Here is a 14,958-nt window from a genome sequence, read left to right on the forward strand (position 1 = left end):
GGAAACACAGAAAGGCACAAAATGCATGGTGTTTGAAGGCTAGATCTGGAAAGGTTACAGGGATCCTCTGGTCCATCCCCCTTCATTGTCTCGCTGAAGAAGTGAAGACCAGAAGGGAGTAATGGCTTGCCCGGAACTATGAAGGTAGCTAGCTGGTAGTAGGGTCACCTGGATCCCCCAAACCCAGACTCTTCATGACTAGACCACGTGAGATGCTGGCGATTGGGTTGTGACATTCCCTCATGGCAGAGATGTGGGGACACCTGTATCACACCTTCAGTGGCCACCATGGTCGCAGCTCTTTGGGCTGAGAGACCACATGCCTCCTTATCCCAAGTGGAGAGTCTGATCCATGAATAAAAGAGCCTATGTCTCCACTCCACTTCCAGACTGAGCCCCGTGTTCCCAGTAGCTCACAGACCATCTTGTCCAACTCCAAGGCCTAAGTGGGAGGAAGGAAGGTGAGGGTAGAAAAGGGAACAGTGCGCTCACCCTAGGGAGGGACAAAACCCCTACACAAATTAGGTACGTGTTTTAAAACGTAGGTTCTGTTATGACTCAGGTATGTCAAGGCCAACAGCATAGGAGACGACTGCTGTTGGAAAGATCGTTTGTTCTATTCACGGATCTGCAGGGAAGGGGGTCTGCTATGCCCTGGGGTCGGGGGGCGGGGCAGGTGGGAAGCATCAGTGTGGGTGTAGAAAGGGGGGGAGAGGGAGAATAGGGCACCGCGGCAAGAGCCTTTATTATGGCTTCTGCAGGAAGGAACCCACCAGGCAATGTAAGCAGGTTTAGGATTGCCCGGTCAGAATCATTTCTGAGGGCTCTGGGGCTCAGGGGCTGTCCCTAGCTGCCCGGTACTTGGCCTGGTCTGATTAGACATGGTGGGTAGTTGTTCAGAACGTGGAAAAGCAGGTGGTCGGGGGTGTGGGCTCTGGTTTGATTGGTTTGCAGTAGAACAGTATGCCCTGGCAGACAGGCAAGTTGTTTGCTGTCTCTAGGCCCTGGCTGGCCCTGGGAGGGGACGGCCCCAAATGTCACAGCATCAGAAATACAGCAAGTATTTGACATGGTTAACGTAGGACAGAGTACGTATGGGACTGACAAGGTTAACCTCCAAAGCCTGCAGCCTTAGTGCCCGGGAAGCCATCTGGAGAGAAGACTGGTCTGGGAAGGCCTTCCTTGGACCTGACATCCATCTGGAAAGGTCCTGATGTGTCCTCTCCCCTCACCAGGGTACACTAGTGGCCCCGGATGGGAATTTCCCGAGCAAGTCCCCCGGTGCCCATCCCTCCCATCATGCCATTGAGAGCCGGGGGTGGGGGTGTCTCAGCAGTGAGCTGCCCGGGGTGTGCAGGCTGGCATGCCCGGAGGAGACGCCTGGACGAGTGGTTGTCATCGAGCCTGGCTCCACAACCATAAACTCTGCCCTGGGCCTTCCCTGTCTGGAGCGGTGGGAAAACAGCGCCCTGCCCTGCAGGCCTGCTTGGGGCCCGGCTCATCCTCAGCCCATCCTCAGCCCAGGGGGCTACCTCTCGCTTCTGGGTTTTGAAGCAGCCCCCGGGGGTGGGGGGGACTAGTGAGAAGGGCCAAAGCAAAGGCCGCAAAACCCCAAGGAATGTTTGGCAAACAAAGTGCCGAGGCAGCACCAGGCAGGAAGCAAACAGAGGCTGCTTGTTTCCGAGTGGTTTGCTTATTCACAGTCCAGTCTAGGGCGCTGGCAGGAGTGCGCACAAAGGTGGGGGAGCAGAGTGAAGAGGCCCAGCCCCGAGTTGCCCAGGCCCTGAGACTCCCGGGTTCAGCCCTGCCCCTCTGAGCGTACCCACCTGTCCCCCCTGCCCCAGCATCCCCAGCTGGAGCACCGAGGGGACGTTCGTTTCCCAAGGGGCTGCCGCAGTCGGAGGGGAAAGGGTAGGAGCGGGCCCGGACCTCCAACAGGACCCGAAGCCCCCTGCGAGCTCTGCTGACGAAACGCTTCAACTCCTTCTGGAAAGTGGGGGTTAATCCTTGGAGCTCTGACATCATCTCTGCGCAACTGTCAGCTTTTCTGCACTTTCACACGAGGTCTTGTTTTCAGAACATGAAGCCCGTGTGCGTGTGTGTGCGTTGGCCAGACTCACAACACGTGTGGACCTGCCAGGACTGCACGTACTTGTGCAGCCGAGATCTCCCAGATGCCCTTGGCTGTCGCTGGGACACCCGGAGCCCGAAGCGGGGCCTGCTGAGTGCAAGCCAGGCGGAGTGGGGGGGAGGCCAGGTTTTGTCCACCAGCCATACAGGGGTCCCGTCGTGGTTTCTCTAGCCTGGCCGCTGCCTTAGGCAGCCCTGGAACTAAACCACCAGAGGAGGGCATGGCACCACTCGTGCTAAGCAGGGGCCAGCTCAGCTAGGATTTCAGTAGGGACACCGGGGTCTACCCAGAAAGAGAGGATGACTTTTTTTTTTTTTTTAATTTTTTTCTTTAATTGACTTATTCATGAGAGACACAGAGAGAGTAGCAGAGACACAGGCACAGGCAGAGGGAGAAGCAGGCTCCACGCAGGGACCCCAACGCGGGACTCGATCCCGGGTCTCCAGGATCGCACCCTGGGCCAAAGGCGGCGCTAAACCTCTGGGCCACCCGGGCTGCCCGAGAGGACGACTTGAACTCCGTGGTGCCGAGCAAGGGAGCACCTCGTTGCAAAAGAGAGAGCTCCTGAATAGAAAGTTCAAAGAGCTGAAGGATTCTTTTTATTCATTAGTGTATTCAATAAACATTAACTGAACACCTACTACGTGCTGGCGGAGTGCTCATCTCATGCTGTTCCCTGCTCCAGAACACACGCACGCGCACGCGCACACACACACACACACACACACACACACACACACCTTACACTGCTCCTGTCCTGCTTTGCCTGCAAACGTTCTGTGCTCCGTCATCCCCAGGCCAGGCCTCTGCTGCTGTTCTGTCCCCCTGTGGCCTGTCCCCACACCCCACCTTTCCTTGTCTAGCTCAGTCCCACTCGTTCTTCAGATTACATTACACTCAGTTCTTCCAAGGGACACCGTCCCTGAGTCATCCTCAGGCCACGGCCGTGCACACTCACACACACGCAGGTCCTCCTACCCTACCTGGTCCTTGCCCACTGGGGCATTCCTCACACGCAGGCCCCGTCTGCACTCCAGGGCCCCTGCCAAGACTGCGTTATAAAGCACGTGTGGTCCTTTTTCTCCCCCTGCAGACCGTGACGATGTCACTAGATGGCCCCAGCTCCTAGCACAGCGCCTGGCACAGAATAGATGCTCAAACAATGCTGGTGAATGAATGAATGAATGAATGAATGAATGATGTTAAATGCAGCCCCCCCCCCCCCAATTTCACAGCTCTTTTTGCCAAGGGGACTGATCCCTAATGAAGACAGCTAAGTAACCCAATGCTAACAGCCCACAGCAGAGGGTGGGAGGTGGTAGGGTGACACAACCACCCCTACCCCCGCACCCTCCACCTTACCCAATGCTTAGTCTGCATTTAAATGCCATGCTCTGGGCCTCCTAGGTGTGCAAAGTTGTGAACACCACCACGCTGACCTGCCTGGCACCCTCTCTGACCACGGACTACCGGCCCGGCCTAGACACTGTGGAACGGCCAGATGAGTTTGGATTCGTCTTCAACAACGTCCAGTCTTTGCTCATTTACAATGACACCAAGTTCATCTACTACCCCAACCCAACCTTTGAACTGCTCAGCCCCACTGGAGTCTTGGATCAAAAGCCAGGATCCCCCATCATTCTGAAGGTAGGATGTGCAGAGTGCAGCCTGCCACACGCCGTGATGGTGACAGCCCCCTCCCCGGCCCTTCTTGTTCACCCCCCTGTGCACGCGGACTCACAAAGCTGCCATCTCCCTGAAAAGGGAGCTTGTTTATAGATATCGACCCACTCTGTGATATATCTCGCACTTGGGATTCTCAAGAAACACTTTACAGTGTTTCTGTTTGTTCTTGTGAGCTCTGGGACCCCAAAGTTCTGCAGCACATTGGAAGTAAACATTCCCTTTTATTGACCGCTGCCATGGCCACCATAACCTGCGCTCACATTTCAGGAGGTCACGGTTCCCTGGAATTATCCGTCCGCCTGTTTTGTTACTTTCCTTTGTATCCCACGTGCCCTCCTCCAGATTTTCACTTGTTCACCATTTGGTCTCCTCTTCCTGTCTTCTTCCCCCATCTCGTCCTCCCTTTCTTCCTCTCCTAGCATTTTCCCCTCTGGCTCTCTAAATTGTGGCCGTTTGATGTTTTCTCCAAAAACGTCTTGGGGAGGGATGCCTGGATGGCTCAACAGTTGAACGGCTGCCTTCAGCTCAGGGCATGATCCCGGGGTCCTGGGATCAAGTCCCCCGTAGGGAGCCTGCTTCCCCTTCTGCCTACGTCTCTGCCTCTCTCTGTGTGTCTCTTATGAATAAATAAATAAAATCCTAAAAAAAAAAAACTCAAAAACTTTTTGGGGAGCCATCTATTGGTTTTTGCATGGCTGCCCTTCCCCCACCACCCTAATCTTTTTTGGAATAAGCAATTAACTTCTGTGTGCATGTGTCCATTATTTCTATTAAGATTACTGTTATTTGCAGGGCAAAAACCTCTGCCCTCCTGCCTCTGGAGGTGCCAAACTCAACTACACGGTGTTGATTGGAGAGACCCCGTGTGCTGTCACTGTGTCCGAGACGCAGCTCCTCTGTGAGCCTCCCAACCTCACGGGGCAGCACAAGGTCATGGTGAGTGAACTCTTCCTTTCACGACTTCCTCCTCTCCTGGCTGTGCATGCATGATCTGTCCTAAAGTAAGGCCGTCCGTCTACCTCCTGCATAGCTCCTCGTCACCGTGTTCTGCATTGAAATGGGATAAAAAGCAGGAAGTTGTCTCTTATCCAAGTCTGTATTGTGTGGTTGTGGTCTTTCATGCCCTTTCTGAAACGTAAGGATTCGATGGCATGCCAGGGCTCTACAGCGTCTGTGTGTGTGCAATGCACAGGTTCACGTGGGCGGGATGGTGTTCTCTCCTGGCTCGGTGAGTGTCATCTCAGACAGCTTGCTGACCCTGCCAGCCATTGTCAGCATCGCGGCAGGCGGCAGCCTCCTCCTCATCATCGTCATCATCGTCCTCATTGCCTACAAGCGGAAGTCTCGAGAAAACGACCTCACTCTCAAGAGGCTTCAGATGCAGATGGACAACCTGGAGTCCCGCGTGGCCCTGGAGTGCAAGGAAGGTAAGTGGAGGCACTCCCTCGCTTCCTGGACCCATCTTTCTTCATCAGCCTTATTACCTCCTCCCTACAGACAACTCACCTCGATAGTCATTCCTTCCACCCTAATCCTCTGTTTGCCCACAGGCCTCCCTTTGCCTTTAGCACCAGAGAAGTCCTATTAAGGGTGCCTGCAAGGAGTGGTGGTGGTGGGGGGTAGTGCTCAGTCAGTTGAGCATCTGACTCTTGATTTCAGCTCAGGTCGTAATCTCAGGGTCGTGGGATCAAGCCCCACATGGGGCTCTGTGCTGACCATGGAGTCTGCTCAAGATTCACTCTTAAAAAATTAAAAATTAAAAAAATAAAAGAATGCCCAGGGTGAGGCCCCAGGCCTGCTCATCTTGCTCTAGTCCTTCCTGTGCCCTGACTCACCCCCAAGTTGGCCCCCTGACTCTCCCTTCCAGGGCCTCTGTCTCCCCACAGACACAGCCTCCCAGGCCGGGCTCTCAGACCCCAAAGACCCTTCCCTCCCCCCACAAAATGGAAGTCCAGCTCCTGTGTCCTGCGGAGCTGCCCCAGGAGCATGTGCAAGCAGCAGCAGCAGCAGGAAGGGCAGGGAGCTCCCACCTGCCTCCTGCCTCGCCCCCTCCCCCAGGCCTTGTTTCCCACCCCTGCCACAGGCGGAGGGCTCTGAAGGCCACCACTTGCTGGTGTCCTTGGCCACGGATGCATGTGAGAGTAGAGAATGTTTTCTTCTATCTCCCACGCAACCACAGCCTCGAGGTAACAGGTATCCCTGGCATCTTCTCGGGCTGAGGACCTAGCAGGCTCTCTGAGCAAACATTTCATTGAGGAATCAAAACATTTCTCCTTTTGCTGCAATCGTCAGGATCAGAAACAAGGCCTCTGCTGGATGAAAGGGAATATAGGGCCGGGGCAAGGTGGGGAATGGCTTCTCCCGGTGCTGGGGGTGCAGGGGGTGCATCAAGGGCACCCCCAGGCTGGGTTTGGCATTCTTGGTGTCCTCTGTGTGGGTGTTAAAATATACATAAAATTTACCTTTTTAACCTTCACCGTCTCGACACCCAAGGACCCTTCCTTCCTCTAGTTCATGGGCGTTAAGTGCATTCACGTTGTTGTACAACCATCCCTACTACCCATCTCCAGAACTTTCTCATCCTCCCCCGCGGAAACTCTGGGCTCATTAAACAAAAACCCCCACGTCCCCACCCAACAGCTGCTGGCACCCATCATGCTACTTTCTGTCTCTGAATCTGACTACACTAGGGACCTCGTGCAGCAGGATCATACCGTATTTGTTCTTCTGCATCTGGTTTACTTCACTAAGTCGTAGCATGTGTTAGAATCTCCTTCCTTTTCAAGGCTGAGTCATATTCCATTGAATGTAGGGACCACTTGTGGTTTATCCATTTTTCTGTCCACAGGCATTTGGGTTGTTTCCACTTTTCAGTACCGCAAATAATATTTCTACGAACACAAGCATTCAAATATCTAAGTCCCTGCTTTCGGGTCTCTTGGGTACATACCTAGGAGTGGAATTGCTGGATCCTCTGGTAATTCTGTTTCTTTTTGGGGGGAGCCACCAAACTGGTTTCCAGAGCAGCTGCACCAATTTACATTCCCATCAGCAGTGCACAAGGGTGCCTGTGTAACCACATCCTCTCCAATACTTGTTGTCATCCATTTTTCTTTAAAGAAAAATGTGTTATTCATTTATTTATTAATCTGAGAGAGAGAGAGAGAGTGCCCACATGTGCATGCACGAGGAGGGGGAAGGGCAAAGAGAGAGGGAGAGACTCTCAAGCAGACTCACCCGCTGAGCACAGAGCCCGACTCGGGGCTTGATCTCAGGACCCTGAAATCATGACCTGAGACAAAACCAAGAATCGGCCTCCTCATCAACTGAGCCACCCAGGCGCCCCTCCAGTTTTCTATAATAGCCCACCCTAATGGGTGTCAAGTAGTATCTCATGTTCATTTTTGTGCAGGGTTTTTGCATCTTGATTTATTCTCTTGCTTGAAAGAAAAGGGGAGCATAGCTGCCCATTCTCATCTCTTCTTCATCCGCTTGGTCACTGCCTGCCTCCCAGCTGTTTCTGGAACCTGCAACCCCATGCATGCCCCAAATCATACTGTTCTTCCCTTTGCTTTGTTTAAACTACACTTACAGTACACAGGCACGTCCAAATTATGCATCAGCATAGAAGAGGACATAACAGAAATCGCCCACATGCCCACCACCTAAGAAAGGAGGCCTGGCGATACCTCACCCCTTCTGGAGATGCATCCCTACAACCCTCCCTGTCCTGGCACCCCAGGCCCACCCCTCCTTCTCCTGCCTTTCCCCTGGGTGCCCTCCTGAGCCCCCTGGTCTCCCTGCACTTTCATAGCTTTTGCTGAGCTCCAGACAGACATCAATGAGCTGACCAGCGACCTGGACCGCTCAGGAATCCCCTACCTGGATTATCGAACCTACGCTATGCGAGTCCTGTTCCCTGGCATCGAGGACCATCCCGTGCTGCGGGAGCTGGAGGTAACATCTGCCACCCTTCCCGAGCCACCCAGCAGGAGCACAGGGCCTGGGTGTCCTGGCAACGCGGATGGGGCTCCAGAGCTTAGAGGAAGGTCAGGATCCGGGAGGGGGGGCGGGGGGGAGGAACAGCCGGGAACAGCATCGCCACAACAGGCAGGTCACGGCCAGCAGGGTCACACGGGCTCTTTGGGATGATTCCAGCTCATTGTCATCTTTTTAATTAATGACTAAATTAATTAACTAAGAGTGTATCGCATCCTCAGATGGATTTAAGGTGGCTTAAGGAAAGACACATGATTCTGGGAGGTTTGTTTGTTCGTTTGTTGGTTTGTTTTACGAAAGATAATAGATCAGGGCAGAGAGGATTAAAGGGAGACTCGTAAGCCAGGCAAGTGTGGTGGAGCATCTCCTAGTATCCCTGGGAAAGTCAGACGGCCGGCACCCCACGGACGGCTCAGCCTGGAGCCAGGCCTCCCAACCCCGTGGACGGGCGGGCACACCGGGGACCTCGAGGCGGGCTGTTCCTCCCCAGACCGGGAGTAGGGGGGTGGGGGGGAGGTGGGGGGCAGTTATAGGCATCCCGGGGAGAGGCCTGTCGCTCTGGCCAGAGGCCCCCGGGGAAAGCCGGGCGGGGAGGCGGGAGGCGGCCTCTGAGGGCGCCCGGCTGTCCCCCCAGGTGCAGGGGAACGGGCAGCAGCACGTGGAGAAGGCCCTGAAGCTCTTCGCCCAGCTCATCAACAACAAGGTGTTCCTGCTGACCTTCATCCGCACCCTAGAGCTCCAGCGCAGCTTCTCCATGCGCGACCGGGGCAACGTGGCCTCACTCATCATGACCGGCCTGCAGGGCCGCCTGGAGTATGCCACCGACGTCCTCAAGCAGCTGCTCTCCGACCTCATCGAGAAGAATCTGGAGAACAAGAACCACCCCAAGCTGCTGCTCCGGAGGTCGGCCCCGCGGCCTGGGGGCGGGGGGCGGCGGGGAGGGCAGTGGGGGTCCCCACGGGTGCACGACGGGCTCCCCGTCCCCCCTGTGACCCCACGCACCAAGGCCTATCCGGCGGCTCAGCGCCACCAGCGGAGGAGCCCGGGCCAGGGCTGGCAGCTGGGCTGGAGCCCCAGCTCCGTGACCCCGAGCCCGGGCGCGGCACCTGGTGAAAGCGTGAACCTCGGGTCCCCCGTGGAGCCGGTGCGCCCCGAGGGCTCAGTCGCCACGGGCTGGCCACCCTGCTGGACACGCGCTCAGAGCATTTCCATCATCCCAGAAGCTTCTGGGGGCAGCGGGGGGCTGGGCCTGGGTCCGGCCCACCTCTTCTGCACCCCGCTTCCGGGACCCCAAGTGACCGGCGGCCACCACCTGCCCCCACCCGTCCCCCGTTGCCATCTTCACTGGCAGGGGAGAGGGCTGGAGCCCTTGGCAGCCGAGCCCACCGTCCCTGAGGCCCGGGGAGCAGAGCAGAGCTCTGGAGCTCCCCACCTGCTCCCCTCCGGCCCCCTCCTTAGCCCACCCGGAGCTCCCAGCTCCCAGCCAGCGAGGTCTCAGGCTGCCAGACCCCACGTGGGCCCAGGAAGGAGGAAGAACGTCTTTGTTTCACGACTCCAGAGCCCCCATCCTGCCAATCTGAGCATTAGAAACTCTCATTAAGAACTGTTGTATTTAAATTAGAGCTAATCTCAGGCACAATGCAGGGAGAGGGTGCTGGGAGGGGCCCGGGGACAGAGCTACAATTTCTTCTGCCATTGTCACTCTTCCCCAGGCCCAGACTGCTGAGCAGCCCCGGCAAATGCCTGGGATCTACTGCAACCAGAGGGTATAATTTGCACCACGTGCACGGTGTTAAAATCCCCCTCGGCATCCCCGTCACTGAGGGTCTGTCACAGGGGCTTTGTTCCTTCTCATTCCCCAGATCTGCAGCCCAGGAAACGAGGTGGGGAGGGGTGCTGTTTGCAGAAGCAGATCCCCTGTCTGCTAAACACTGGGGCACCCTGGGATCCACGATCCCACACAGTAACGACAGCCAAGGCTTCAGGCGCTGTTCCGAGCCCTTTATGTATATTAACTCATTCAGTCCTGACAACAGCCCCCTGAGATAGACATTATTGTCATTGTCCCCATTTGGAGATGGGGGAAATGAACCCAGAGGGGGAAAGGACTCGCCCAGGGTCACACAGCCAGTACATGGCATAGTCAGGATTGGAATACAGGTGGTCCGATGCTGCGAGGTTGGAGGGGCACACGTACCAGGGACCTCCTGGGCAGGAAGAGGAAGTATTTGGGCATGCAAGGAATCGCAGAGGGACCGAGAAACTCTGTTTCTCATCCCGAGGCCAGCAGGAAGCAGGGAGCACTGGTGACTGACAGCCCTGTGGAGTGGCGGACTTGGTGCCTCCATCCGCAGACCCGCAGCACCACTCCATTTCCACGGGGAAGGGAGGCCCAGAAAGAAGAAGCATCTGGCCCAAGGTCACACTTCCAGCCCTGGGGTCCTGGCTGCCAGCCCTGAGTCCTTTGATGCCCTGTTGCTCTCTTGAGCCACGTTGCATGCAAGCCAGACCCCCTCTCCAAGACCCCTCCATAAAGGACTGCCCCTCATCCCTTCTCCCTCCCCAGGACAGAGTCTGTGGCTGAGAAGATGCTGACCAATTGGTTTGCCTTCCTCCTGCACAAGTTCCTGAAGGTGAGAGTGGGCGTGAGCCGGGGCCTTGAGTTGAGAGCCAGATGGGGGCCTGCTGCTCGTAAGCCTGGCCATCAGGGCTGTGTGGGGACCCCCTGGGAATAGGAACCTGCCTGGCCAGGGTGCTCCGAGGCAAGGCAGGCCTAGGAGTGGGGCCAGGAGAGGGAGAGGAGGAGATTGGTGCCACCTCACACCCCATGCCCTGCCTGTGCCCGCAGGAGTGTGCAGGGGAGCCACTCTTCATGCTCTACTGCGCCATCAAGCAGCAGATGGAGAAGGGCCCCATCGACGCCATCACGGGTGAGGCCCGCTACTCTCTGAGTGAAGACAAGCTCATCCGGCAGCAGATCGAGTACAAGACCCTGGTGAGGAGGCCGGAAGCTCAGGGGCCACGGCTGTTCCCTACTCTGCCGTCAGAGCACAAAGCTAATCCGAGTGGTCGATAAAGAGGCTACAAGACAGCCTGGGAGCAAGTCTAAGGGGGATGCCGAGTGTTCCAAGAGCGGAGCACGCACACCTGGGTTCCCCCTCTGCATCTCATTTGGTGGACCCAAAGAGGGCTGTCTGCCTCGGTTTACCCTAGATGATATGGCCGAGGAGGAGACCACCCTCCACTAGGTGTGAGGAAATTAGCGTTATGGGGAAGAATGGGAATTTGCTAGTTCCTGATATGGAGGCTTTTGGGGGAGTGGGTGGTCAGCCCTCCATATACCTGGAGCCATCTCTAGGTAGGACACCTAGGATGCCTTGTTTCAGGATAACAGTTGCGCCCAAGCTAACAGGGAGCTAGAAAGTAGAGTCTCAGTTCTTTGAGAAGAGAAGGGTAGGCATGACTCAGGTTGTCATTTAGCAGATGGCAGGCAGGCAAGGGAAACTGAGGCACAGCTGTTTCTCCTGTAAGGAGGGTAAGCCTTGGAAAGAGAGAATTCCAAGGCCTTGCTCCCTCTCTGTCAAGCTGCCCCTTGAACTCCCATCCTGCTCCCCCTCTCTCATCACCTGTAGATCCTGAACTGCGTCAACCCCGACAACGAGAACAGCCCAGAGATCCCAGTAAAGGTGTTAAACTGTGACACCATCACGCAGGTCAAGGAGAAGATCCTTGATGCCATCTATAAGAATGTGCCCTACTCCCAGCGGCCGAGGGCTGTTGACATGGACTTGGGTAGGAGGCCCAGCCTTGGAGTATGGGAGGCAAGGGGTAGAAAAGTGGCTTCCAGGAGGGCACTTGGGTGATGAGATGGGGTGGGGTGAGAAAATGGGAAGCCCTGTCCTTCATGACTGGGTCCTGTCCAGGTGAGGGGCCACAGGTAGTACTTCTCCCAGGACACTTCCTGCTCACACTTCTCCCCCGTGTGGTCTTGACCCCGTGGAGCCCTTGAAGTCTCTAAGTACTATGAGTGGCACCAGCATGGAGCTGGGTTGCCAGGTTTCTAAAGGAAGCAGGACTGGGTGACCCTGGCTCCCAGCCTCTGGCGCGCTCACACTGCCACCTGCACTACCCTCTCCCCCCAGAGTGGCGTCAAGGCCGGATAGCCCGGGTCGTGCTGCAAGACGAGGACATCACCACCAAGATCGAGGGGGACTGGAAGCGGCTGAACACGCTGATGCATTATCAGGTGAGGGCAGGGGCTTTGCACCACGACCTCTGACTCCCCAGATTGTTCCTTCGGGCCCTGGGAAACTGTCTCCCCCTGTCCTCTTCCCTCTGAATCTAAATCAGAGATTCTCAGCCACAGTCACCCATTAGAATCCCCAGGATACTTCCCCAAAACAGGAGTGCCCCGACTCCACGCCGAGAAACGGACTTACCTGGCCTGGGGAAGTCGAGGCGCTTTTCTCCTGTGTACCCCCAAGTCCGCAGGAGAATTGCCTGTTGTGAGGGCCCCGGCCAGGACGCCGACCACAGGGATCTGCTGCTCTCTATCCTCAGCACCTTCTCGAAGCAGCTCACGCTGCTCACTCACTTGCCATAGAGCAGGAGATCCGACAGACTTGTCTTCAGCTCTCAAGCTCAGCCACTGACTAGCTGGCGTCCTTGGGGAAATTACTCTCAGTTCTCTTCCTTCTCATCTGTAAAATGGAGTTCAGAGCGCTCCCCGCCCCATAAGGGTGTGTGGAATAGATCCAGTACAGGAGATAAAGCGTGGATGGATGACTGGTCCCAAAAAAATGTCAGCAATAGAACAAAAGCTCCAGGAGGCATCTATTCCCACCTCCCCTTCCTTGCCATGGGGAGGAACTCGTGGCTGCTGGGACGGGTGGGTGGGTGGGTTGGGGGGGGGCTCTGTAAGATTAAGCACAGGTAGGCTGGTCGGGATTCAGGAAAAATACTAAAATAGAAGCTGGAAATGAGAGACACCGAGGGAAATTAAAGCAACCAGGAGAAGCGCCTCGGGCTGCAGGACCCTTCGGGTCTGCCTGATTAATAACATCCTCCTCGGTCGGTGCCTCACCGGGAGGGCGCAGGGGGGCTGGCGGGCTGCACTGGCAAGCGTGGAGTTGCCACCGGCCAGGCCACTCGGGTCCTGAAGGCCGAGAGGAGCTGGCTGGGAGGCTCCGAGGCACAGAGGAAGCCAGTGAGGGGGCCGCCGGGGCAGCCCCCCGAAACCCTCCTCTCCGGGCTCCATCCCCCTTGCCGGCCTGCGTAAACTGTGCTGACCCCCTGACCGCACCAAGGCCCGGATGGACTGAGCCTGGTGTCCAAGAAGAGTTCAAGGCCTCTCAGGCCTCACCTCAGCCCCTGCTTCTCCACTCACTGGTGGGGTGACTTCCACCTCTCGAGACCCGGGGCTCCTGATCCGTTAAGATGACATCTGGAGATGGCAGCTGGGCTTGTGAAGGCGGTGGGAAGGATGCAAAATAACAGGAGGGGTACTGTAGGGTGTAGACTCACACCCAGGATGGTTCTCGCAGGTCCCTGCTGATTCCACCCCCCCACACACACACACACACCCCACCCCGCCCCGACCTCACAGGGCGCCTTGTGCATCCTGGAGAACTCTTGTAATGATCCAGTTAGAGCCCAAGAAGAAAGCACAGAAGTGAAGAGCACCAGAGCACCGTGCCTTCGAATCAGAAGTTTCTCAAGGGCAGGAGGGAGGCCTTTCTCTTCTGTCTGTGATGCCCTGACGCTCGTTCCTGAGCTTTTCGTCCTAAGGCTCCCGATGAGAATGGAATATTCTGTTCTTACAGTGCTCATCATACAAAGCACTTTCAATTCCCCAATGTCATTTATCATTCATGTATTCATTCATTCCTCAAATATTTACTGAGCTTTACCGAGTGCAAGGTACTTCCCACATGCTAGCCCTGAGTGACAGGGAGCAACAGGGATTATTCTTCCCTTTGGGGGACGGCGATGATGATGTTGATGCTCATAATAACAACACTAATCCCAGTAGCTCCGAGGTGCCCACTGGGTGCCAGGCGCGGCTGGCAGCCTTCATGTGTCCTGACTCCTTTGAGCCTCAGGACAAACCTAGATGCCATTATTATCTTCATCGACGAAGGAGACTCACTTGGGAGACTCGGAGAGGTCCACCGACTTTCCTGAGGTCACAGAGCTAGGATGTGGCACAGCCAACGTCACACCCAGCCAGGCAGCCTGACCACGGATTTGCACCGCTTGTCCAATTTGCACCGCCTGTCCGTCAAGAGAAAGGAAGGCCGAGGACTGAAGACGAGATTTAGTGACAAGACCTGGAATTGAGTTGAACCGTGGTCATTCGAGTCACCTTGTGAATCCTCCTCCAGGTGACAGCAAACCATACGTGAAGAATGTAACCTGTTCTTCCTGGGGGTGTAAACCTCTCCCCCAGCCAGGCTTTCAGAGCATCCGTTGCAAGGAGAGTTCCTAAAAGAGAGGCAGAGAGGACCCCACTGCTCAGTCCCAGAGCTGGTGCGGATGGTGCAGGCCACTGGCAGTCCAGGGCGCTGCCCCGGCTGGGGAGTCACTGGAGCCACTTCCAGGCACGGGGAAGACCCCAGGGCCCTGCAGCTCTAGGCCACCAAGTCAGAGCACTGCCCCCACCTTACCCTCCTCAGGAGTCAAAGGTCCAGGAAGGCCCTACAGGAGCAAATCTGCATAATCTTAATTAACAAAGAGATGTTAAAAAACTTCCCGGGCTCCCGCAGATTTATAGGGAGGGTAAAATTAAACACCACTACTAAAACCGGCTATCAGGGAATCTCGTTAGCGCTAATGTTCATTTATAGTTTGACTTCCCAACATTTAATTCTTTTTTGGTGGGAGAGAGGGACTGACAATTTAAGACCCAGAAAGATGGTTTTACGACTGGTGCAGCTATAAATCAAACTTATAAAGTTCATAAAAATTGTTAAAATAAAAAATGGTTTAATAGGAATGTTTTATGGCCCATAACATTATTATAGCTGTTTTATTCCCTCTGCGTTAGGGGTTTAATTGGATCGCCACAATTCTGGGGATTCTCCGTTTTTATTGGATGGAGGGTAATCTTAAATCAAAATGGCCCCAAATGTCTTCAATATGGC

At 55.7% G+C, this 14,958-nt stretch overlaps 1 protein-coding gene across 1 annotated transcript in view; it reads left to right on the top strand.

Moving 5' to 3' along the window:
• The window catches only part of PLXNA2 (plexin A2), a 205,696-nt gene that overhangs the window by 182,022 nt on the left and 8,716 nt on the right, over window positions 1–14,958 (top strand). The window contains exons 18-26 of the mRNA XM_077902256.1: window positions 3,539–3,778; window positions 4,610–4,753; window positions 5,010–5,244; window positions 7,632–7,774; window positions 8,451–8,719; window positions 10,383–10,449; window positions 10,665–10,811; window positions 11,449–11,608; window positions 11,959–12,062. Coding sequence (XP_077758382.1) covers window positions 3,539–3,778; window positions 4,610–4,753; window positions 5,010–5,244; window positions 7,632–7,774; window positions 8,451–8,719; window positions 10,383–10,449; window positions 10,665–10,811; window positions 11,449–11,608; window positions 11,959–12,062 — 1,509 coding nt within the window. The remainder of the gene's footprint in view (window positions 1–3,538; window positions 3,779–4,609; window positions 4,754–5,009; window positions 5,245–7,631; window positions 7,775–8,450; window positions 8,720–10,382; window positions 10,450–10,664; window positions 10,812–11,448; window positions 11,609–11,958; window positions 12,063–14,958) is intronic.

Source organism: Canis aureus, chromosome 6 (genome assembly GCF_053574225.1).
Source record: "Canis aureus isolate CA01 chromosome 6, VMU_Caureus_v.1.0, whole genome shotgun sequence".
NCBI classification, from domain to species: domain Eukaryota; kingdom Metazoa; phylum Chordata; class Mammalia; order Carnivora; family Canidae; genus Canis; species Canis aureus.